Source organism: Clytia hemisphaerica, unplaced genomic scaffold, assembly GCF_902728285.1.
Source record: "Clytia hemisphaerica strain Z4C2 unplaced genomic scaffold, Clytia hemisphaerica genome assembly, whole genome shotgun sequence".
NCBI lineage: Eukaryota > Metazoa > Cnidaria > Hydrozoa > Leptothecata > Clytiidae > Clytia > Clytia hemisphaerica.
The window spans coordinates 738,451-764,742 of NW_027103834.1; the positions used below are offsets into that span (position 1 = coordinate 738,451).

General features: G+C 35.9%; 3 protein-coding genes across 3 annotated transcripts; all 3 read left to right on the forward strand.

Moving 5' to 3' along the window:
* The first annotated feature begins 129 nt into the window (after positions 1 to 129).
* LOC136807007 (carboxymethylenebutenolidase homolog) lies at positions 130 to 879 on the forward strand. The gene has a single exon (XM_067063584.1). The coding sequence runs from the start codon at positions 130 to 132 to the stop codon at positions 877 to 879; it is 750 nt and encodes a 249-aa protein (XP_066919685.1).
* A 19,027-nt stretch (positions 880 to 19,906) lies between these two features.
* LOC136807008 (mucin-2-like) lies at positions 19,907 to 22,382 on the forward strand (the record flags this gene model as incomplete). The annotated part of the gene is made up of 3 exons (XM_067063585.1): positions 19,907 to 21,508; positions 21,920 to 22,090; positions 22,218 to 22,382. Coding segments are annotated over exons 1-3 (1,782 nt in total), but the record flags the coding sequence as incomplete, so codon positions are not given.
* Positions 22,366 to 25,929, forward strand: LOC136806958 (adhesion G-protein coupled receptor G2-like). Its single transcript, XM_067063536.1, has 5 exons — positions 22,366 to 22,857; positions 23,469 to 23,700; positions 24,704 to 24,975; positions 25,224 to 25,290; positions 25,409 to 25,929. The coding sequence occupies exons 1-5, from the start codon at positions 22,401 to 22,403 to the stop codon at positions 25,833 to 25,835; spliced, it is 1,455 nt and encodes a 484-aa protein (XP_066919637.1). The 5' UTR covers positions 22,366 to 22,400; the 3' UTR covers positions 25,836 to 25,929.
* The last annotated feature ends 363 nt before the right edge of the window (positions 25,930 to 26,292 follow it).

Sequence of the window (26,292 nt, forward strand, 5' to 3'; positions counted from 1 at the left end):
CAACGCGCACATTTATTGAAAAATGTGTTACTCCATTCTACTTCTCCTTCACTCAGATGAATTTTGGAAATTAAATTATATTTTTCTTTATATTTTAGTGAAACATTACAAACAACAAAATAAAGAAAAATGTCAGAAAAATGTTGTCCGGCTGATAGTGCTGCTGCCCTGTCAACAACATATCAACCAAAAGGTGTTGAAATCGATTTAGATGGATTGAAATGTTACACAAATGGAAAAGGAGGTAAATCAATCATCGTATTTTACGATATTTTTGGATATAATGGAGGACGTACTAAACAGATTTGTGATCAAATTGCTGATGAAGGCTATTATGTAATCCTGCCTGACATTTATGATGGTGATTTTTGGCCAGCTGACAAGCCAATTCAACCTGAGCCATTATCAAGCTGGTTCAAAGGATTTCCTTGGATTCCTTACCAGAAAGAAAGGGTGGATAAAGTGATGGCACATTTACAAGAGAAAGGTGCTGATCAATCGATTGGTTGTCTAGGATTCTGTGCTGGTGCTTTATCAGTCTTTCATCTGTGTGCGAATGAAAAATTGAAATGTGGAGCATCTTGTCATCCAAGTGTTCAATTAGCTGGCCTCTTTGGTAGTTCACCAGAAGCATTAGCCAAGGAAATTAGATGTCCACAATTATTGTACCCTGCAAGTGGCGATTTAGCTACATATAAACAGGGTGGTGAAGTGTTTTCAATTTTACAGGAGAAGTTTGCTGATAAATTTGTAGCCAAGGAGTTTGTTGACATGACCCATGGATGGGTTTCAAGAGGTGATATAAAGGACCCAAAAATTGCAGCTGACGTCAAATCAGCTTTAGATGGTGTTTTGAGCTTTTTTAAAGCCAACATGTAAGTTGACAGAAACGAGCCTTACACTTTTCAACTTAGTCTATATTTTATGAAAGATCTTTGTCGAGGTTTTTTTATTTTTCAATAAAAGGGATTTAAATTTTTAAAATTAAAAATATTTTTTACAAATTTTTATGTAGGTTTAATGGGTTTGTTCTTGATAATTTTCAAAGGAATTTTGTTCTGTAGGCAAAAGTTTTCAATACCAAATTTAAGCTCTTTTTACGACTGGTCACGTCGAACCATATTTGCTCAAGTAAATCATTATTTTTTCAAGTGAAATAACTAAAATGGCTATAATTTACCTATCTTATTGCATTTGTTTGATAGGCTGATTGCTAAGCTGTTGCAATATTTTTATTAATTTGTGTTTTTTATGTAAGTGTCATTGCTATTTAATCTGAAAGTTTATAAACTTTCTTGTAAAAGCATTGAAGATGGCGAGACTCTCGACACTCATCTGCTGTTTGTTCCTTACCTGCGTTTTATCTGATATCGTTGTTGGAAGACGCACTAATGAGCGAACAAAAGTGCTCGCTAAGCGTGGCTTAACGGAAGACATCCTAACAGCAGGTAGTGGACCAGTATGTGCTTACATTATCTCTTTCACGTATACCATGGCGAAATATCAACTGGAAAAGTTAACTCAGTACCTGTCACAACATCTCCCTTCAATCACGAAACGCGATCTTGAAGCTGTCCTAATGAACAAGGCAGATCTTCAAATGGATTTTGATTTGTATGGTTCTTTGGTCACAGCGTACAGAAGTTTATCTTGCAAGTTGATCGTTTCATATCTCAAAACTCATTTTCAGTCCTCCTTCCAAATGCTTGTCCAATATATCACCGATAACATAGTCAACATTGTCGGATAAATTTGAAGTGAAGTTTGTAACATTTTCTTGTTGTTTTTTTACTCCAAAAGAAACTTACAAACCCAGTACTTGTGTGTGTAAACTTTCTTACCCATTCAAAATGAATAAAATGTTTGCTAGGTTTACTACTAGTGCCCTTCTTGAAGTTATTGAACCTCTGATGTTTTAACTGTTCCAGCCGCTTTGATCGGAGTTTTTTTTTGAAATTGGTACCAGAGAAGAAGCCATTGCAATGTTAAAAATTAAAGTCTAACGGCGCTACATCATCAAAATTATTTAAGGAAAAGTAGATCTAGCGCTCTCGATGCAGTTTCACCGCTATTGAGTAGTGCCGCCATTAGGGTACCAATTTCAAAAAAACTCCGATCATCGGGATTGAGTAACTTGGTCCAAGGTCAGTGGTTCCAGCACTTTGATTATTCCCATTCAGGTCTTATTTTTATGTGAAACTAAGGTTCTTTCAACCTTATGCTTTATACTATGTATGCGTATCCCTAATTTTTTGTGTATCTAATTTAAAGCAGGACAAAATCATAAATTAGTACCTCATCAATAACTCTTTGAGGACAAAGCTATTCGGCAAAGAATTCCCTCACCTCTAACTTCATTGATAACTGTACTTTTATAAGCTTTTCTGTCAACAAATTGATTTGCCAAACTTTTTATTTTCATAGCAAAAAAATGAGTTGTAAAGCATACCATTTCATTAAGAAGATAAAAGAAGCCGATGCAAGAGAAAGGAAAACGATGACGACCCAAAAAGTTTGACGTCATTTACACGAAGATCAGGATGATTCCATGAGGTGTGATATTTGGACTGGCACCACAAATCATTTTGGATGGGCTCTCAACAACATGAAAATTGGTGAAAACAGGTGTGGTGTTATTTCTTTATTTTCCCTATACATGTATACATACGCCTCTTGGCATTAATCGCATCTCTTTTTTCCATCTCCAACGTGAGTTCTGTGCCAACAAAAACAGTACAATGTGATGAAAATAGATAGTTTGTTTACGCTATCAAATGAAATGAGATACACTTTATGGCCACAAAAATTATCCTCTATATTTAGACATTCGTACTTCTGATGTACCTGTAGGTTTTTGTTTGCAGTGAGATTTTTATCTAAGCCTTTTTGCGGCACACAATTTACTCAGGTCTTGTTTATTTTAGTTTGACTGGAATTCTTCATTTGTGTATCGCTTTAGCTGTATCGGACTTAATCTCTTATGGTGAATTAATATATTCAAAACGATATTTCCCTGTGACCTTTAGCTCTATACAATTAAAATCCGGCATTAATTGAAATTCAATATTAGCAAACGTGACATTTACACGTTTTTTTTTTTATTAGAACCCAGTTTATAAAAACATTTAGGCTGAAATTCGTCGAAAAATTAAGAACATCGTAAGAACATGCCCAGCCTCAGTTTGGAAAAAAATTACAAGAAACTACAATTTTTCTTCTTTTCAAGCAGCTTTAACCCAACTTAGGCATGGATTTTCTAAAATCGAGAGTCAAATATTGTCTAAATTGTACCAATTTTATATGCTCTTTATTTTGCATGATATTGTCGATTTAGAGTAGTCTGAAAAATTAAGAACGCATTTAAGAACATTTAAGGCTGAAAATTGCTAAAAGAATAAGCACATCCAGGCTCAGCCAAATTTTAAGTGTTCTAATAAAAAAAACGTGTAGTGCAAAATATTGTGAACATAATAAGTTCAAAGGACTTTTAAATTGTGGAATATTAATATGCTCGGAGATTAGCGAAACACGGAATATTTGAGAAGGAATACTGCCGAGTTTTAACTTGTCGGGCCATATCCTACATCAACTTTTTCACGTTCTGACCATGTGATGAGTTATTTGCCAATCCTATTTGTGTTTGAATTGGTTCCTTCTTCGTCGCGACTAGACTTAAGTGAACATCTCCTAAAAAGTTCGGAGTGTATTGTTGATTCTCTCTCCAGTTTCAATCTTTCATCAAACCCTCCAACCTTTTCCCTGGATAGAAATGATAATGCTGAAACGTTTGATGTATCATTTTGATCAGTAAAACGATGTCCGAAACCTTTCTCCTTTTGATTGCTTAGAAGCCACATTACGTGATGAAACTGAAAACTAAAAACTGGAGTAGAAAGCCGACACGAGAGAAAAAAGGGACACAATTTAAAATACTTGCAAATTAACGGATTACAACTTTGTGTAAATATTGTTGAGATGATGATGATGGATCCCACACTATTGGCCCTCAAATTAATGTATGCGGAACTAAAAAAACGTGACTGTGACAAGGTTTGGAGTAAATATCAAACTTTTTCCAAAATAAAATCAGACTAATTAAGGACAATTAGTTGCAAGCTTTACTTAATAAGCACCCCATTTTCCTTCCTTTTTTCAGGCTTTATGATCCTTTAATTCACTTGAATCGGTAAAAGACCTTTTCAGCAAATCTGTCAAATCTGATCTAGAAATGTTGCCCATATCACTGAAATTGTCTTTAACCGAAATGACTAAAAATGAGATTTTGTATCAGTAAAGAAGGATGCTGATAAATTTGGACCTTCAGACCTTTTGTATAAAGTTCAGCATGCAGCTACACGTTTTTTATAAGAACAAACTATATAAGAATATAAGGCTTTGGAACCAAAATAATAAGAACAAGTTAAGAACATTTTAATGCTTTGCAGACCTCTTAAAACACCTGATTCCTTAGGAAAATGGACAAAAATACTCATAAAATGGTAAAAATAAGAACATTTTAAGGTTTAAAACTCAAAAAGTTAAGAACATCTGAACGCTTCAAAAATTTTGAATGTTCAAAGAAAGAAACAAGAACTATCCATTGACTATCAAATACCGTCACCCCAAAAAACTCTCATAAGAAACGTGGTGGTCCTTTGGCATCTAGATACTATCTAATTTGCTGATTAGAATAAACCACCATTAAATTACTTAATGGTATAATGATGTATGAACCAATTATTTTCTGCTTGTACATTACGGTGATTTGGAAATGGTATTGGTCTCGTTGAATGGTTGCTAAATGCGTGACCTTGCGAGAACAAATTTTCTGGTTTATTATGTTGGTCAGCTACTTCTTGCAAGACGGTCCATAAACAGTACAATCTATCAGTAGTATTGTTGAATGTTATGCGAGTTATGTACTGCACTTCAAAGGTTGGCAAACAGCCCAGTCGTATCAGCAGCTACTTATTTCAATAAGGATTTCTATTGAGTTCGACTTTAAACTTTGACTGTCTGGAAGATCAGGTGATTTTCATGATTTGATTTATCTGTTTGACCTTCTTAAGTCTTACACACTTCTTCATCTATGTCTTTTCTATTAAATGCTCACGTCGAGACTGGATGAGGCTTTGCAACTGTCTTTAAGTTCATGACAATAATACATGTGACAACACTTTTTTAACGGTAACCAGTGACACTTAATTCAATGCATTGAGCCCTTGAAAGACCCAAATACTTTCATTTGAGAGTCTAGAAATCGATTTCAGATAATGGAGAATTATTTGTTACGAGAATTGGTTTTCGAAGTTGGTTGAGTTTTGAACTTTGGTGTGTGGTTTGGCTTCATGTGCGAGGTTAAGGATAAAGAAGTCGTTGTTTATGAAATCGATGTTCTGCATAAGCGTCTCAAGTTTTTCTTATGTAAATAAATAACTAGTAAACAAGGATTGTAAACTATCCTTGTGAAGGAATACCTCGAATTCTAAAGGTGTATATCCTTTTACTTTAGTACTAGTAAAATATCCGATTAATTTGTTTCTGTATCTATTGTTACAGATTCGATAAACATATATCACGAGGTTCGTCATCTCAAACTGCATCCAACTTTGATGACGTCAGCATATTACAAGTCATAGCCAAAAGGATTTACTGTTATAAATCATAATAAGAGGTTTTACGTGCTATTTCGTGAGTGCTATATTTGAAGAAACAAAAAAGTTTAGGAAGTATACTAGTTCTTTCTTGCGGCTTATGTTTGTCATTCAGGTCTTTAGAACAATAATAAACAAGCGAAATAAGATTTTTATTTTTGTGATTTTTTTTATGTTATCTTCAAAATAATGAAAAAAATGATATAACTACCTCCTAAAATTATGACACATCTAAATTTTTCGGATATGTACAATTCCTAATAATTTATTTCAAGCCCCAAAATAATTAACTCTCAGGACTTGAATATAATATTTACATATCAAAATAGTTTGATTTTTTTGATAAAAAAATATTTTTTACAATAAAATATGTACAATTTTTGCAACAATATTTACATATTTTAAAATAATTAAAATTAATCATTTTTCAACAACACCGACCGTCACCCAGTATAACCAACACCGCATCGTTGCGTTGTTGTTTCTTGTGAATCTTTCAGTGTTTCAAAAACATTATCTTAAACGATAAAATGTTCAATGTACCATGATGTACAAATTTGAATTCGGTGTATTATCATCGGACGAATTATTAGGGCTTTGCTTTGCGAGAATTTCTATCAAATGTTTTAATGGGCTCTTTCCACTTTATTTGTGGTCCAAATAATCTACTCATCTTCATCACAATACCTCCCTCCACCAAAACCTTCTTCAACAACAATTGTTAAGATGTTATAAACTTGTTCCTTTTCGAGAGTTGAGTACAGATGTCGATTTTCCCTTGTTCATGGATTTGTTGATTCCACTAAGGGATTTACCGTAACCACCGCTGCTTGATGAGAGTTTTTTACCGGATGAAAAGCCACCTGAAAATCCACTCGCCATTATCTTTTTGTTCATATCATCCCCGATTCGGCGTAATTTGTCTGCAACCAATGTGCATCGCATATCGTCTTTTGCGCTGAGAGACATAGTTTGACGGATGAGAAAATGTTTTTCAATTTTTTTAAAACTGTAGTTGTTTAATGGTTGCTTGTTGAGCTTGAAGTGATGATCTTTATCAACATGACCACTATTTATATCATGTCAATGCTGTCACGTGATCAAATCATGTTATGAGATGATTGTCAACAAGCATAAACAAATCATAACATTATTGCAATGGTACTATCTTGTGTAATACGATCTTACAATATCATACAAAACCTATTGATTCAGTTCTCTTTAAAATAATGACGAGCTAGAAGTATTCTATAACCAAACACTAAAGCTCGCCTCGCTTAATCTCTTACAGATCTTATCAAACCCTATTTTGGATTCTTGGATAGACAAGGCACTGGAAAGCTAAAATATTTGATGCCTAATTATAGTTGCATATCCCGTACGTAAATAGCATCACAAAAAATGCACTTTTTTAAATAGCACGCAAATTTGTTTAATGATAATGAGATTTTTATCCTCGAACTGTTTACTAGAAAGGAAACCAGTTTTTTGTGTGAGTTCTTTACCGGATTGAAAAGAGTCTGATTGTTGCGTTTGTTTACTCTTGGCATTCGAACCCAGACCTTAGATTACGGATCTCTTTCAAGCTAACGTGCGGGCGGGCGTTATTACGTTTAACTCAATAGATAAGATTTAATTCGATTAGACTGCTACGTTTATTCGTCACGTCTTGGATTGAATATGTGTTTTTTTATTTCTTTCTCATAATATGAGACCTTACACAAGGTATGACACAAGACTTTCAAAACTTTTTATTCATTTTCGTGCTTCCTTTTAGTAAGATCCACAAATGTGAAATATTTTTCATAAATTTCTCAACATTAATCATTTTTGAAAACGAAACAGTAATTTCCTGAACTTTCACGTTCATGTAAAGCGGGGAATTCGGTAACATCTTGGGAAGATTTGTATTATTTTATGAGTAATGTCTGAATACGATATCTTGAGACAATGAGTTAATTTTGGAGGTTTCTAAAAGTGTTCTTTCGTTCCCTTTGCGACTTTCGTATTGTACTTGGTGCCAAATGTAGTCTTTGTCCGTGAAAGTCCTAACAAAACTGTCATCAAATATCTGAAGACTTGTCACTAGAATTTCACCATTTTCTCAACAAATCTCTTGAATATTTTATTGTAACTTTCACCCTGTAGCACTTCATAATGCCAAACTCGTATTTAGCTTCATACTCTTAGTGACTTCAGTTTGGTTTGCTTAGAGCTCTTACAGCTAAAGAGAATACGGTAACCTTCACAAAGAATAATGAAGCCAGGAAGCGAGCATAACTTTGGATTTGAAGGATTTAAGAGAGGTGCGATTTGCTGGCCTTTGTTTGGATATTTTAAGGGATTTTCTTCATCGTGACAAAGGGGTGATCGATATCAATAGTCAAGTTTTTACATTCTGACTATGGGAGCCTTTTTTTGGGCTGAGATGGGCTACGAGGGGCGATCTAATTTCTTGATGGCCAAATCTGTTCATTTCGGCAATGGAATAATCAAACAAATGACCTCTTTTCAACCTTTGAATGATGGTGGGGAGGTAATTTTTGCACTTCCTTTAACGGAAATTTGTTGACGTCATCGTTTAATTCAGTTATGTGTTTTTAAAATTGCGTCATAAATTTGCAATAAGAAGTTGAGCACGGAAATTCAACCTGCACATACAACTAACGATAATTAACCCTTTAAGTGCCAATGTCGTATATATCAGACATGGGCTATGTAGGAGGGTGAAGCCCTCCTGTAATGCCCAGTTTGAGTTAGAAATCGCCATTTTTGGTCTAACTCGTTGGAATCGGATTAGGCTTCATGCCCAAGCAAAAAAAAAATCAAAAGTGAGTCTTGGATAGTCTCTAAGCTATCCAACAGACTATAAACGAGCTTCTAACTCCTTCTAGATCCGGAGATATAAGCCTTTAAAGTTTGAACTAGCGATTTTCTTTAAAAAACTTAGCAAAAATTGACCGTTGCACTTAAAGGGTTAAGCATCGAACATCATTAGTTATCATCATTAGATATCTAGATATCAAGAAACTTCCCTAGTTTTTGCTTTTAAATATCAAATGTTTTTTCTCTCTTTGCTCTACCGTTCGTCTTCTGGGCTCTTGTTCATTCAAATCAGTTTGGAACAAACACATTCGAATTGATCAAAACAATAACATGGGTTAACATATTGGTTTGATAAACCCAGTGTTCCTTCAAAAGCTTTTAATCCATTAATCCTAATACTGCATTGCGGAAATTCGTGAAAATACAGGGTCACGCTTTATTGATGTTTACTTTCAATTCTGTTCAATGTTCAACGAAAATTGGCGTGGATTGAATTTTTTTCCTTCAAAAAGATAAATTTACCTAGCTAAAGACGTCAATACAAGAAAGTATTTTTGTGCATCCTAAACAAAAATATTTTGGGATGTAAAGCGTTTTTATGGTTTCATTTGGTAGCACTGGAAACTGGATGAACGTGTTCTGAATCTGGCTTTCACATTCGAATTTCTTATCTCAGCTCCGCCCAGTACTTGATCAAGTGGAGTGCACCACTCGTCTATCAAACTAAACATATGAGCAAACTGCATCAGCATACACGTCAAAGAGTATTCCTCACATTATTGTGTTGTTTTCAGAATTTGGAGATTTCCAAAGATTATAAACTTGTTAAGACAAAATTGAAGACTTTCTTTCGTATCAGTTCATGTTTTTTCTCTGTTAATCTATACCTGAGCGAAGTTTTGTCAACCTTCCCTGAGACTCCCGCTTCTCTGAAAAATAATCTAAAAATCCTGGTTGTGCCTGGTTGGAAAAATACGTAAATTCGTAAATTCATTGGAAAAGTAATCAAAATTTAGAGATAAACCCCAAGTATGTTCCGAATTAAAAAAGAATTCTAGACCCTCGACAAAAAACGACGAAACTTTTCAGATTTTCCTCCGTTATTTTAAAGTTGGCTAGGAATTCGCAAGTTTTGAGAAGTTTATCAAGGCTGCTTTGCCAGCCATACTGAAAGATTTTTTTTTGAGCTTCTGGTGAGAATATGCTACTGCAAGTTTAAGTGAACAAACTTAAACTCCGGAAATTCTAAAATACACAGAAAGAAAGTAAATTGTCAATTTATAAATCCGGTAACCCTTGAAAGTGTTTTTTCTTTAATAGCAGGTGAATTTTATTGGTTTAATGATTTCTTAAGATTCTTAAGTTCTCTTATATGTCTTATATCTAAACTCTAGAATTGAGTACAAGAGTTGTGAATTATGTCATCAAGGTTGGAAAGATCTTATTACAGTAGGCTGTACTATTTCTGTACTTGAAAAGAGGTTCGCGGTATATCAATTAACAAGACCCGAAAACCAACCCTTCAACACTCAACCAGATGAACAAGTTTAAACTGTGTATTTGAAGTGAATCATCCGATTATCGGCAAAAATCAACCTTACGCTTTATAGCATATACTAATCCCTCAAAAGGATAAATATAGAGGCTTTTTCGCTACACCGATGTTTTTTCTTACTCCTTAATGGTAAGATCCCGAATAATTTCCCTATTTTTAAATGAGGAAAAGTCTTTCTTGCTTTTAACGTGTCGGAGATTTTCATTTATTTTGCCCACTATTTAATTTTATGACGTACATTCCTCCTAAACGATTTTTGATCGTGGAAGCCGACGCTGATTAAATTGAAACATACAGTAAACTTGGATAGAGGGTAAAGACTAGTTCTGTGAGGTGATGGGTATGTCCGAGACGAAAATTCGAAATCAGGTGTGATAGGGAGCGTTGGCCGAGCGGTTTACGGAACCGGCGTCTTAAACTAAGGACTCGCGTTTGAATCTCCGCTTCTTCCAATGTCCCGTTCAGTTTTTTGATAGTTAAGCCGGTTGGCTGTGGATTCCGTGATAAGAATTTCAAGACCATCTCGAAGTTCAAGATTACAAGACTCTCCATATAAAATACCGACTGTTTCTATCTATAATGGTAACCCCATCTATTCCAGGGAATGAATTCCACTTTCTCGACTGTTTACCCGATTATAAAAAGATTCCCGAATCGACAATGCTTAACTTTACAAACTATACTTAAGCGTCTTACGTTTTTACTTTTGCAGATGTAAATTGTTTGATACTACTAACTCAGATATTATACATGTATAATTTTCATATTTACTTGTTTGCATTCCTGCACTCACAAAATACAAGTTGTGTATCCAATACGGTCTGAAAATCATAATATCAGGAAACTTGAGTGTTAAATTACCAGAGAATAAACTACACTTTTCATCGATTTCGATTTCAACTTTTCAGGTTCAGTGATTGCAAGTGTACATTTTTAATTTGTGTCTTGATTACGGAAAAGGGGATTTGCAGATCTAATTCTTTTTGTGATAAAACTATCCGTCTAGCTGTGGCTCTAACTCAGATTGATATGTTTTATTATGAAATTGAACTTATTAATTGAAATTTGACTTTCACGGTGTGCTGTAGGGGCTGTAGCCTGGAGATTCCTACTATGATTTCTTACACGTTTTTTTTTTATAAGAACAAAGTATATAAGAACATAAGGCTTCGATTGCCGCAATACTAAGAACATGTTAAGAACATTTTAAGGCTTTGTGGACTCGAAAACACCCAATTTCTTAGGAAAATGCACAAAAATGCTCACAAAATGATGAAAATAAGAACATTTTAAGAACATTTTTAGGCTTAAAACTCAAAAAGTTTAGAACATCGGAAGGCTTCAAAATTTTTCGACGTTCTTATAAAAAAAAAACGTGTATTTACATTGTTTATGGCGAAATTAATAGCATGATAATTTGAAAGTTATAACCCCCCACCAAGAAAGAAACGCGTTGATAGGAATCTGCCAATCGAAACATTTCTTAGTTCTTTGTGTCGCTGGTACGAAGGCTTTTCATAGATATCAGATCCTTTATCTTTTAGCTTTTTCTTATATTTGAGTCTGAAAATCTTAGTTTTGATTTTGACAGAATGTCGTGCTTCTTAAAGTTGCACTTCATCAATGTCAAAGAGTTGACATTTGTGAGTTCATCATAATCACTCACTTAACACACGCTGATTTGGAATCGTTTTTCAAGTTCACAAGTCCAGTTTTACAGGCCAATAATTCATAGTATGTTATCTAAGTATTTCTGCTAAAATACGCAAATCATGTCAAATTATTGGCCCTTGAAATGTAAACATTCAAATTTGTATCCAAATTTTTAAAATAGATGCACATTTTCATGAAATTGTCTTTACTTTAAGCCGACATTCTGATAAGATTTTTTGTACGATTTATATTTCATTCCTTGATCTCAAGTTTCTGTAAAGTCGTGCCAGGTTTTTTGGTACATGTTGGGGCCAGTTTTCCATTCAAAAGCTTGAAACGTCTTAAAGATTTGGATATGGGACCATATGGGCTTATCTAAACTCTTTTTTCGATCCTTTGCATTACCAGAGAATCTATAGTGAATGTTCTCTGAAAGGTTTCCTGGTGTCCGCATGTTATTCGAAAAACCGACACGAACACCTTAAAAGGCGGACACCCTTAATACGCCAGTTTCATTAATGCCATTCTTAAATACTTCTTAAATGTTGACAATTCGAATTTCAGTTTACTTAATCTCTCCAGTCTACTCTTAATCTTGCAATGACGACGGTTTACTTTTCGAACGTCTTTTGAGCAAAGGTGAACTGATGCAGATGCAAATGTATTGACAACATTCAGCACCAATAATCATTACTCGATCTACTCTTGGTAAATCCTGATGGTAAATCTTTAAAGTTTTTTAATGATAACTGGTATTCTTGATATGTGTAGGTCATTTTTCTAGCGGAAACACCCGAAAAAATCCGGGATGACCCCTCTCTGTTATTAAGAATAGAAACACGGAGGTCAAAATCCGGCTTTTTTCGAGTGCTTCCATTAAAAACTATGACGTCATCTTGACTTACGCATACCAAGAATAACCAATCGCTAAATTAGCCTTCGGCTTTACGGACGCGGTACCACTTTTGAAATTTATCCTTACTAAAGTCAAAAACTGGCAAACAGAAGATCAATATTAGGCTCAACTAAAATCCTTGTTTGACAGAAGAAGGCGTGTTTTCAAAGGCTCAAGTTTCTTTCAAATTAACCCTTTATATGAACTTTGTTTTCTGTGAGAGAGTACTCTCGTTATTGTCACGTTGCTTACAATGTTTATATATGTTTATGTTTTGTCAACTTCCCTTTCTTTACATTTGTTTGATGCGAACATGAGCATATTATATCGATTTCAATCCTCCGAAAGTTATATATTTATTTTCATGTGTTATTTGATCTCCGCCTAAACTCTCTTGCAGTGTTCGTTCCGATCAGGTCAAAATTTGATATACTTTGTGTTACATTATGAAGTGTCTCAATTAACGATTTTCAGCAAATGATGCTTGTTTTTGATACAGTTACACCTCGCAGAAATAACGAGTTGTGAATATGCCATATGCCATTAAAACTTCAAATATCCTTGAACCTAGGAATTGTCACTTCATCAAAATGACAAAACATCTATCTGGAACCCTTATATCTATCTCATTGGATGTCTGTTTCAACTATTAAAATTCACGTGTGTGTGATTATATAACTTTTCACATATTTCAATTTGTGCTAAAATCCTTCTCCGTGGTGCTACTGATCATTGGCGAATACGGGTAGGCTCATCGAGAGTGATTCTCCTCCATGCCGGGAGGATGCCATTTAAAGAAAAGGGACACCAAGCACGTATGTGTGGTATGAATACTTTTTCACAGCTACAAAATCTAACTAAGGTATGTCAAAGTCACCAAGGTAATTTTTTTTCTGATATAAGAACGTGATTTCAGAATTTTTGGTCCAAAATTTGGTGAAAATTCACAAAAATGGGGAGATATTTTTAAGGTTCCCAAAAACGTCAAGAATTATTTTCAAGCCAAAGCCAAATAAAGAAATTCCTGTCACAGTGAGTCATTTCAATTTTTGGAATCGTCCTCGTAACCGTTTTAACCTATATGTACTCGTTTTTTATAAGAACAAACTATATACATAAGGCTTCGATGGCCAAACTATTAAGAACAAGTTAAGAACATTTTAAGGCTTTGCAGACTCTAGAACATCGAATTTCATAGGAAAATACTGAAAAATACTAAAAAATACTTAAAAAATTGTGAAAGTAAGAACATGTTAAGAACATTTTTAGTCTTAATAAAATATTTAAGAACATCCAAAGGCTTCAAAAATTTTGGATGTTCTTATAAAAAGAAAGGTGCATGCCTCCTGAACTGTACTAGTCTAGCAAACTAGACGACTAATTCAGACATATTAGAAATAAACCAAAAAAGTAAATTTTAGTCGTCTAGAAACCTTTGTGCACTAACTCAAAACAAAAAAAAAGTGTCAATATCGCAATTAAATTTTTTTGCCGCTCAAAAAAAATTATTGAAAATAAAATGTGTGTGGATTTGTGTGTTAAAAATGTTTCATTTGAGTTGATTTTATTTTGAGAGTTTGTTGTTGCTTAATAAATTGTTTTCTCGCTACGCAAGTTTCTGCGTAGCTAGGCCCGGTATCTATAAGGCTGGAACACCGGATTCTTCCAGTCGTTTATACAAACAAAATCCCGTATCATTATTTGTGTTTATTATTAGTGTTACATGCATTATAAACGACTCCAGTCTAGAACTGTACCAGTATTTAATCTTTTGAGAAAAGTCTTCCTGATGCTTCTGTTGATAGAATTTCAACACTTGTCAAAAAAGACATTATCGCAAATCTGCTGTAAAAAAAATATTTTGCGCTCAGATTGTTTTGATTAGGAAAAATAGGACTGGGCATGTTTTTATTGAAGCACGAATGTGTGAAAAAAGGTTTGATGTGATTTTAATCCTGTTTTTTAGCTTTAGGCGTTAAATTTCATAACTTTCGACACGACCATTTTTATACTTGTAAGAGTTATGTACTTTTATTTTCTTCGTAGAAACAATTGTGTTACTCCGCGGCTACTATCTTTAGCATAAGGTCTAAGAATAATGTAATCTCTGACCAGACCCTGATTACTCCGGCCATGGCAAGCTTTACTTTGAAGGTCATGTTCCGTAAGAGAATTTGCCCAGGTTGGAGTGACCGCTTCGATGATTTCCATCCATATTTGGGATAGATATTCGATGAACTTTTGAGCGTGGTGATCGCCGAAACCAAAATAGCACCAAAAATCAAACGCTAATCATAAAAATAAACATTAGAACATAACTACTTTTGCTTTTTGGGAAAAAGACACGTCGGTTTTAAATGGTTATATCATCATAGAACATGGTGTATTTAGAATTCATGGATTGTTATGAGATTAAGAATAACGAAACCAATAACCAATAACACATCTCAGGAGGCTTCGAAAAAAATTTCAAAACAATATCTTGGGAAAATATTTTATTACATACCATATTATGGTCAAAAATGATGCTTGTGCTCTGGATTTGTGGTACCTGAAAATAAAACCTTTGTAGTCAGCAACAGGTGGTTAACACCCCCACCACACGTTCCGGGAATCTCTGCCTCCTTTACAATTCGCTCCTCCTTTTTCATATGGTAAACTCTCCCTACACCTCTCTCATGTGGAAATTCTTGGTTAAGGTCAAAAAGGAGATTTCCACAATAAACACAAACCCCTTTTGCTGCAGACTCGGTAGAGCCCCAGCCCTACGGGAAAATTGGCCGAAATCATCATCGCTGCATGGCAAATTACCTTATTGAATAATTTCTCCAATGGGAATTAAATTGGGAAAATTCTCCTTCAAAATCATTCCCAAGCTCTTTTAAAACAAACTTTTAAGAATAGCTCCACTTTTACCTAGTATTGGTTGTATAAGCCAAAGTGAGTTTTAGCTGTAAAATTTTGTATCCGGGTACAGCCGCTATTCCTAAATGTCGACCACAATTGTAAATATAACTGCCTCTATGTGGCCAAACGTTATTTGGGTCGTGGTGCTTCTAGGTCTCAATGCGTATCCAGTCAAATATTTCGGGTATTGTCGCTGACATGTAAATAGAAAAATAGGATTTGCCTCTATTCTGTTTATTTTTGTTTGAAACTAAATTGAATGACCATTACTAAGACTTCATTTGTTGACTGATTTGGGGACAAATAGCTATCCGTAAATGGTGAATTTAGGTTCAAGATACAATGACCGGAGTGATCAAGGGGTCAACGCCTCAAACCAGGGGTTCTCAGTTCGAATACCCGCTCCTTCCATTATTCCGTTCATTTCTTAGTAACCATGGCCGTAGACCCCGTGAAAACAATCGTAATCGAAGACTGTCTAAGAATCCTTGATTACTTGGATATCCATGAAAAATATCGACTGTATCTATTTAGATAACTGCAGGACCCCGTAGGCCAACAAAAATAAGCATTGAAATCTTTTGTTTTGATCCCTCTTTGCTGTTCATACTATAATTTTGCAGATGTAGTCTTTCATAGAAATTGACGCAAGAGAGAGAGATGGTCCTGGGAAAGTGTTCATGTCATGTTTGTACGACCCACGCATACTTGAAAATATCTGACCGTTATGTCAACAATGCACCAACAAAAGAACCTTTCAGGGGGAATGTGTCAAATGATTTGAACCTTCCTGTGACAAAACAGACGAAATTCCACATTAATGATCTCAAACTTTAAGAATTTGCGTTGCTCCTAAACTCCATCCAAAACAAAGTTTTTCACCTTCTAATTAAAGCTGCAACAAATCAAGATGAGTGGTAACATTAAAACTTTTTTCGACCCTGTAGAAACATCCTCTGTAACAAATCGTAGTACTGAAATGAATTTTGAAATTTCCAGAAATGCTGAGTCTGTTTACAAATAAGTATAAACACGGCTTCTGGAAAGTCTGTTAAAATCTATCTACTGTAGTCGTACGTGAATTTCTAAAACATATCTATGTGGGTCCAGCAGATTTTTAGGTTCATTTCTGTGTAATAATGGAAGTAACTTTTTACAAACTTCGTCACTTGTGATGTAGAAATTTCAAACGCTGTACTTTTAAAAAATGAACCACTCAATAGACTAAATTCTAGTACCTTATCGAGAAGTCCTCGCTTTTTCGAAAAATTTCACCACCTGGCTTAAAATGACCGACGAGTAAAATGCCATGTGAAAGGGGATTGGGTACCGTCACTCTGCTACAAGAATATGGGGGATGTGTCTAGTACTATTGTGTGGTAGCGAATATGCTCGTCAGGCTTGGCCATGTGAGGAAAAACCGCCCTCCTGAGTCTAGTATAGTCACTTTACGCCAGCAGCTTCGTTTCTCGCGAGCACAACTTGGCAGAGTCAGAAAAGTTTAGTGATAAATTATTTTAACTACGGGAAAAATGTGGTCGAACGGCTTAAAAGCCCATTGGCAAGAGAAACTTATCTTGTTTTCTTTGCGTGGAATCCTGCGCAAACATCAAGGTTTTGCAACATTAGGGATATTTCTGTACATTTCCAATCAATAGGGTTTGTTTGTAGTAGAATTCCATTTGCAATCGGGGACGAATTCTGGGCCACGTTTCTTTTTCTTGCCAGGGATGGACCAAAGATGTGTCACGGGGTATAATTGGAAAAAAGTTTTTAGTTTAAAAATTTAAAGTATACTTTATAAGCAGCTTCCTTTTTTCCTTTTAGGACTATACAGTTACGATATGGTAGAATTCGAAACCTGATGTACTAATTTTGGAACATGCCATTACATAGTAAGTACTCTTTTGACCATATATGGAAAACGATACTGATAGTGCATTCTGATTGGTTGCTAGTGGTGTATTTTGCTTACATGGCTAGAAAACAAACATACGTCTGAGATAATACCTTGAAGCATACTCAAGAAGAATTTCAGAATTTTTGTGCGATTGTTGATGACACACCCTGATGAAATTCCATCATCTACCCGTTATGTTTACATAACGGAATATTCACACGAGCCTTTTGTTGAATCTTTTGAAATCTTAACGTAAATGATTACAGGTTTTCCGATATGAATTACTATTCTGGAATGCTAGTTCATGGTTTTTTGACGAGTAAGGTACAAAACCCTTATTCAACTCAAAGGTATTAAGGAATGTTGAAATCAACCATCTTGTTTGTTTAAGAACCGTTATCTAAACAAGCGTCAATATGAAATTCTTTTCCCAGAGATTTTTACACCGAGTACATAGAAACAACTCTATTTTTGAATTTAATGATACCCTCCCACTACTCTCACTGAAAGTAGCGTATTGCTTCATTCTTGTTGTTGACGTCAGCACCTTTATTTGAAAAGTATAGGTTTAAACCTTTAAGCAAATTTGATATGTTTGGTCTTGGATTACCACAATTAAAGTGCCTTCTTTTCTTGTTTGACTTGTTTGTTCACCAAGATTTGAGAAGGTATTTTTCCCCAAGCTATTATTATTTTAAGTTATCAAATAAGGTGTTGGTTAACAGCAACAAGCAACAAAGTGCTCTACCGAAGGAGCCATATAAACTTATTTTAAGATGTAACTTAAAAGCTTTACCTTAATGCGGCTAGTATATAAAGCACATAATTCTTCCATTTGACTCATGCAATTAAAGTGAAACCAACGAACTCCCTGTTATTCAGTAGATTCAAATCAAAGTTTAACGTTAACAAACAAGCTGAGGCTTTGGTATTTAAAAAGTGTCCAATTAGATTTGAAAAACATGGTTTCCTGGAAAATTAGTACTCATTACGAATCAGATTTAAGAATATGGTTTCCAGGAAAATTAGTGTTCAATGCATCACTACAAGTGATCCGTCCTAGCGATCGAATTTGAAAGTAAAGGAAATTTTCACATCCTGAAACGTATTTTTTGTGCGTCAAACCCACCTATGAGAATTGTAGCTGTGAATTTGTAAGATAACTCTTCACTACCTTCATTTTGTGAAAAATACACGTTCAAGGTTCACATGATATAGGATATTCAATCATCCATCTATTTTGGAAAATGACCCAAGCTCTTTGTTTTGTCTAGTTTTGAATACACTCGAATAAGGATTGCAACAAACTCTGTATTGTAAAACCACAAGTTTTTATGGCAAGTTTCAAGTTTGGATTGTCATTTGATTTGAATGAAGATTTTGTGGAAATCTGAAACAAAACAACTTGAAGTTTTTCTACCCTACTTGAAAATGTGTCAAGCAAGAACTTTCAGGTCTGTGAGCTTTTGATTCGTGTACCCCTTCTACCATCATTGTCTTGTAAAGACGATCTTGCGTATATCTTAAAACGGTGATTTTACTAATAATTCTAGAGACACACTTAAAGTAAATCCTGAACAATTTTGCAAATTCTTTTCTCTGAAGTTTCTCAATCTCAAGGAGTAGTTCAAACGGATATTGTCAATTGTGATCCACGTACGTGCCAAGGAAATTCAAGCGAAGTCAAAAGGATCTTGTGAGGAATTACTTAGTGAAATGAAAATATGGGCTATTTCAAACTTAAATCACTCCCAGTTGCCCACCTTCATGGTTGAACTATTGCCGAGTATACTACACAATTTGTACTTATATCCAGCCGTGAGCTATCTGGTCTTGTTTTCTTGTCTGTTCAAGAAGGTTGTTGTAAAATGTTTTCACTCAGAATTTCTGTTATCGTATCTTTGAACACCCCTGTCTCACAGCCCCGGTGAAATCTTTCCTACATCGGGGATAAAAATTTCGATTGAAATCTCAGTGGGAATAAAAATTCTATTATCGTATCCTTGAAAAATATCCTCTTCGTACAAGTTGGAAACTCAAAAGAAATCCATCGTCGTCAGTTTCGCACGAACCAAACGAAGAACAAAAAGTTAAGGGAGAACCTGCGTAATATTACGATTCGCTGAATCAGCAAAACCTCTACTCGTTGCTACTTTTTGTATCCTTTAACTCGAGGACGTATGTATACAATTAACATGGCAATTAATGACGATGAGCTATTGTTTTTTTGTACAAATAATTGAATCTGAAGTCATTAGTAACGCTAGTCTTCCTTCCGTTCAATCGCATACAAGAAAAATCTTCTCTTTTTATTCAGTTTTATCTATTGCTACAAAGTATTAGCATCTTCTCAACGGCTATTCGCCCATGATTATCTTTGAAGAGTTAGATGTTCTGAAATGCTATCTAGATTTAAAACAATTTGTAATTGAAGTAGCAATCAGTTTTATCGGTATAGAATTCATTGAGACATTTTATAATTATTGGAACTATTTGAAAAAATGAATATTTTTGCTGTTTTGTTTCTTTGTTTGTGCTTGTCATTATTTGTGAGATGCCAGGAATTGATTTCGTGCCCATGCCCCTTTTGTGGGAAAGACTCTAAAGGACGTGCTGAAGCAAATTGCGCAAACTTCCGATTTTCGACAGTTCGTAAACCATTCCCGAAGGACATGTATACCATTAATATGCAGTATAATCGAATCAAAGAGGTCAAAACAGACGATTTTGGCGAGTTGCCTGTTTTAAATCTAATTAGACTAGATGACAATTTGATTGCTAGAATACAAGAAAATGCTTTCGCTGGAATGTCGAATTTGGACGAATTAGTTTTATCAGCTAATCAATTGAAAACGATCCCAGATAAACTGGTCCATCCAGATGCTCCTTTGAGTCAGGGCATCAAACTGAAAGCCAACAAAATTGAACATTTTCCAACGTTGCTTTTAAAACGTACCCGAAGACTTGTTAACGTTGAAGATAACCCAATAAAATGTGATTGTGATTCGGTTATCCCCGATGATATCAAAGATAAAGCACTCGGTACATGTACCTCACCTTCGAATTTGAAAGGTCGTTCCGTGTCAAGTCTAACTTTTTCGGATGTGGGTTGTGATGTTTGTGAGGACGTCGATTGCAACCAAGGCTCGTGTTATACACTTGATCGTAAAGAAGCCTTGTGTAAATGCTTTGATGGTTGGACAGGTTCAGATTGTTCTATAGATTTAAGCACCACAACCACGACGACGACCACAACCACAACTACTATAACTACCACCACCACTCCCACCACTCCCACCACCACAACCACATCTACTCCTACCACAACTCCAACTACAACAACTCCTACCACAACCACAACCACTCCCACCACCACAACCACTCCCACAACAACTACTATATCTACTACCACCACTCCCACCACAACCACTCCCACCACCACAACCACAACCAGAACTACTCCCACTACAGCTATCACAACCCCTACCACAACTACAACCACTCCCACCACAACCACAACCACAACCACTCCCACCACTACAACCACTCCCACCACTACAACCACAACCACTCCCACCACCACAACGACAACCACTCCCACTACAACCACAACCACTCCCACCACAACCACAGCCACTCCCACCACAACCACAGCCACAGCCACAACCACAACCACAACCAATCCCACCACCACAACTACTCCCACCACAACTACGACAACTCCAACTACAACTTTAACTACTACAACTCCCACCACCACTCCAACCCCAACTACTCCCACCACTCCATCCACAACAACTCCCACCGCCACGCTTACCACTTCAACCATTCCTACCACTACAGCTCCCACAGTCCCCACCACAACCACTACAACCACGACCAAGAAGACCACATCCATCACCAAGAGACCAACTACAATCACGACCACCACTCCTAATACCTCTAAGAAGCCCACTACAGTCGTCACTGAGAAACCTGAAACTACGACTGCAATCAAAAAGCTTACTATCGTCACCAAAAAGCCTACTTTCAGCAGCACAAAAAAGAAGATCACCACCATCATTGCTTCCACGAAGAAACCTTTGATTAACACTACTAAAAACCAGGAAGCCGAGAAAGTAAGTTATAATTTCTTTACTGATTCTTTCTAGCGTTAGCGAGCACCTCACTAAAAACTTGGATTTTTCATCTCGTTTATTTGTGAGTTCCACTTTGACGATTGTCGAAAAATAGAAGCCTTTCAAGTGCTTTGACGCAAATTCGATTATTTTGCTACTGCAGCTTCGAAAGTTAAAATTTGACGTCGAAAAATCGAATGTTTAGAGCCCGAAAACCCAGGCTCAAAACATTCGAAAAAGTCGCAAAGTGGAATAGACGTTGATCGCGTAAAAAAAACGCGGGTGACATCTAGTATAGGCTATTCTAGCGTCTGTTATGAAAAACTTTCTTATACGTATTATTTTAAAGAAATGGGCCATTGGTTATATTTGAGGTCGGCTGTTTAACTTTGGAATCGCTTCCCCTTTCAGTTAAAAGTGGACTGTGGGAACAAAATAGAATGTCGAGCAACAGTTGAGCGTTTGGTGAAAGATTTAAAATCACTTTCCATTCAAACACCTGAAGAATTTGATAAGTTTGTGAAACTTGTTCACAAGATGGTGGATAAAAGTAATGGCAGTGACCACGATGACTTACAGAAGGTTAGTCTCCCCTTTCGACAACTTTTTACACGAAGTGTACCACCAAAAATTTGCACACAAAAAGTAAAAATACGTAAAGAAGTCCTACAAAATTTGAAATATATATTTTTGATATTTTATTCTTTAGGTTTTTCCTGAAGTCATCTGTTTGGTGGACATCTTGATGCAAGTCGACCAATTAATAACGGCCCAGGCCCAACACAAGTACGGGTCCTCCAAGACCCTCCTCCACTCTCTCAAGACAATGACCAAAAAAGTCGGAGATGGTCTCAAGACAAACGAAAATGTTGAATTCCAAGTCTCAAAAGAAATGGTGGGTATTGGAGTTTGGGAGGTCCCTGTGACGGATGAGAAAGATGTTTTTGTGATCGGTGGCTATAGCAACAAGACTTCATATGTTGATATCAAGATTCAAAAGCCATCTCTTGATGATACAAGCATACAAAGTGTTATGCGGATTCCATCAACGGCTTTGAAGGAGCGTCAAAATTCTTACATATCCTCAATCAACTATCAAAATAGTGGACTGTTCCTTACAAAGAACGAATTGAATAATCTACTGGATGGAAACGAAATTATAGAAACAAAAGGGAAGAAACACAATATTTCTAATGCACAAACGAGTAATATCGTAGATGGAAATGTGTTCGCCGTTTCTATTGGTGAAACTTCCATCTCCAACCTCCAACAGCCAATCACGCTTCTCTTTCGTAGTCAAACAGAATTGATGGCGAATGATACTTGTAAATTCTGGCGCTTTGCACATGGTAGGTGTTCTGAGCATAGTTTTGTAGCAAGCTTACATGAAAACCAACGAAATAGTAAAGCAATGGATTGATAGGAGTAGAAAAGCTTGTCCAATTTCTTGCTACCTTATTGGTCCTAAGTAAGTAAGTCTGCGACCGCAGTCGGATGCGACCCGAAGGCTCCTCTTTCGATAGCTATCTACCCGAAGGTAGGGGAGGGCGCCACTCTTTCTCCCTGGATTTCTCCACTTACCCTTGATCCTTCTCTTAGTTGCTGAGCATCAAGCAGAGAGGCATCAAGTACCATTTTGGGAATCTTTGGTATGACCCGGCTTGGGGTTGAACCCACAACCTTGCGAACCGTAGCCGGATGCTCTACCACTGTACTACGGTCGCTATTGGTCCTGAAAACCCTACACCCTTCATAATATAGTTAGGGAAGGAAGTAACTTCGTAGAGAAATTCCGAAACAGAATCAAACTTAGGACTAATAAAGACACTCTAAAAATATATATTTCCCCCAAAGTAATTGGTTGAAATAGACACTTTCTCGGCACTAGAGAGTATTTTAAAATAAAATTTGATTATTGTCTTGACACACTCTAAACATTTGTTAACCCTCCATTCATTAGAGAATGACAGGCATCACGGTCAATGGTCTGACGAAGGATGTCATCGAATCACAACAACCAACATCACTGGCTTCATCAAATGCCAATGTGATCATCTCACCAACTTTGCATTGATCATCAATTCTGACCAGGAATTTTACAATCCATACGCAATTCAGATTGTGACATACGTTGGTTGTGGGATTTCAATCGCTTCTCTCTTCGTCACTCTTCTGGTTTATGTCTTCTTCAGGTAAGAATCTCTAACAGCCAGAAAGGGTTATTATTATTGACTCTTGGATGGAAAATGAGGCCACTTTTTCCCATCTGAAACGCGTGAACTGCGTGGTTTTTACACAAACACCCGATTGAAAGTAAAATCGTAAAATCTTTCGCTAGATTTAGGAAAATATAATGTGGTAGAACAAAGAAATCATCTTTTGAGACCAAGACTTTTAATTTAAGGTTCTAACCAACTTCTCACTGGAGTTATGTCGACCAAATACTCTGCTTTCAGGGGGCCCCTTTGGAATTTTGTAACATAAATTTGATCGAGTTACTTACACACTTACTTTTATAAAAACCTGTCAATTACTTTCAATATCTGTTAAGCCGTTCCCGGCATTGGTAGATAATATCGTGCTTTTAATGTCTAAAATAGTTCTAAAAGGGTTCTGTGTGACGCAGTGCATGTGAAAAGATGACCCCCAAAGCAGGTCAACTGAAGATCCTGGAATTAATCTTGCCTGACAATTGCATGCAATTCATTTGATTTATTCCAGGATATTCAAGAAGGAAATATCTTGGGAAATCAGATTTATGAAATGTTTAATTGCAACCCCCTGATAAATTATTTTTAGTTTGTCTTTTGATTTCCCAAAGCTTTCCTTCTTTTTATGGTGTCCGACCGATGTCCGGTATTTAAGCCTGAACATCAATTATGTTTTTTCCTGCTATGTTATGTGCCTTGTCACCTGTTCCTTCTAAAAAGATTATTTTTGTTTGTTCTTTTGGTTCTTCCTGTTGGCTTATGACTATGTCAAGTTGTTTTGTTTTAATATCTGATGGTATTGCGCGGGAGGGTAGTTGAAATCATCATTCCCTAATCACTTTAATACCCGTTATCAAAGAAATATATTTTTCAATAATATTATAATTTTTTTAACTGCTGTGGACAAAGTTTGCTCTTTGCATAAGAGAGCTTGAGGCTGATTATAAATTTGTGATATCAGATACAATTAATCTTCCCGTTTCAGTAAAATCAATCGTAAACTTGCACCAAAGTTGTTAATCTGTTTATCATCGTCGCTATTGATTCTTCTCATCATTTTCATCATCGGAGCTGAACGAAACGCCAAGACGTACCACGTGTGCCAGTTGATGGCCGTTTTGATTCACTATTTCACTCTTTCCACTTTCTGTTGGATGGCCTGTGAAAGCTTCAACTTGTATCGAAACTTCATTAATATTTTCAAACGGACCCGTAACGAGAATGGTATACTGGTGAAGATGTCGCTTTTCTCTTGGGGTGAGTCTCTCCTAACCTTTGTAGATAGAATCTGAACTTTTTGCTTCCCCTTTAAAGTTTAAAGTTCTCAAACAAATGAAAATGAAAATTTCCCCTAGCCCTCAAGTAATTAATCTTTCATTTTTTCGTTATTCTTTCTTTACGTCAGTCTGCATCATCGAAAACACATTTCGCTTCCCACCTCCTCCTTCCTGTAAACTTCATTCATCATTCTAACTTCACTTGTTTTTCTCTCCTCTCTTGTATAGGTGTTCCTCTAGTCATCGTTGTCATTACCATGGTAACAAGCCTCGAAGAATATGGCAACGCATATGTGTAAGTCTTTTACTCTCCCAAAGGCTAACCAAGTCGTCATATGGTTGTCTTAGCTCATTCTCGACTTTTACTGAGGTTGTACATCGGACCTTTTAAATTTCATCTTATTTTTTTCTAGATGTGTTGTGCACGGATTCAGTTTTTACTATGGTGTTCTTTTGCCCGTTGGTTTGATCACCCTTGGCAACTGGATCGTCCTAGTCCTTTCCCTCAGGGGTATGCGAAGAGCGAAGATTCTGAAACGAAGTCGAAGAAAACGCGACCAAGAGAATCAACAGTGGTTACATTTCGTACGCGCCGCTACTTGTGCTACCATCTTGGGTTTGACGTGGACGTTCGGTATTTTAGCAGTGGGTTATCTAAAGACAACTTTCCAATGGTTGTTCTGTATTTTCAACTCGTTGCAAGGGTTCGCCATATTTTTGCTGTTTGTGGTGAATAACAAGGAAGCGAAACGCGAGATCTACAAATGGTACAAGGGAGAACGATTGAATAGCGATAGTGCTGAACTTTCGAGTACTGGAAAACCTGCCTCAAATTTTTGAATGAAATATGCGAGTGAACGAGTGATCTTGGAAAAATCTCTATGAGTAAATATTTTGAGAATTGAAGACAAGAAACTTTTTTTCAAATCAGCAATGTTTTGGCTAAAACACTCGTGTAAATTTCTTTCCACGAGAGTTTCTCCCATTTGAAATAGATATTTTTTCATAAGAAGTTTTCTTAACCAGACAAGTAAAAAAATTAGTAATTCCTTCCTGTTTTGAACAAAGCACTATTCAAAATTTGTTGCCTAATTAATTTGATACTGTCCTAATTGCTTTTGGTCATTTACGATCCAGGCACTTTCGTTACAGTTGTCATGTGGTTATGATAATTAGGCTTTATGTAATCAAAAATTCGAAATTGCGTATATTTCTTGGCATGTCAATCAGTGCTTGATTAATTAGTATTGTCTGGACTTGTAAAAGTACGACGATAAAATATTTGAGCAGCCATATA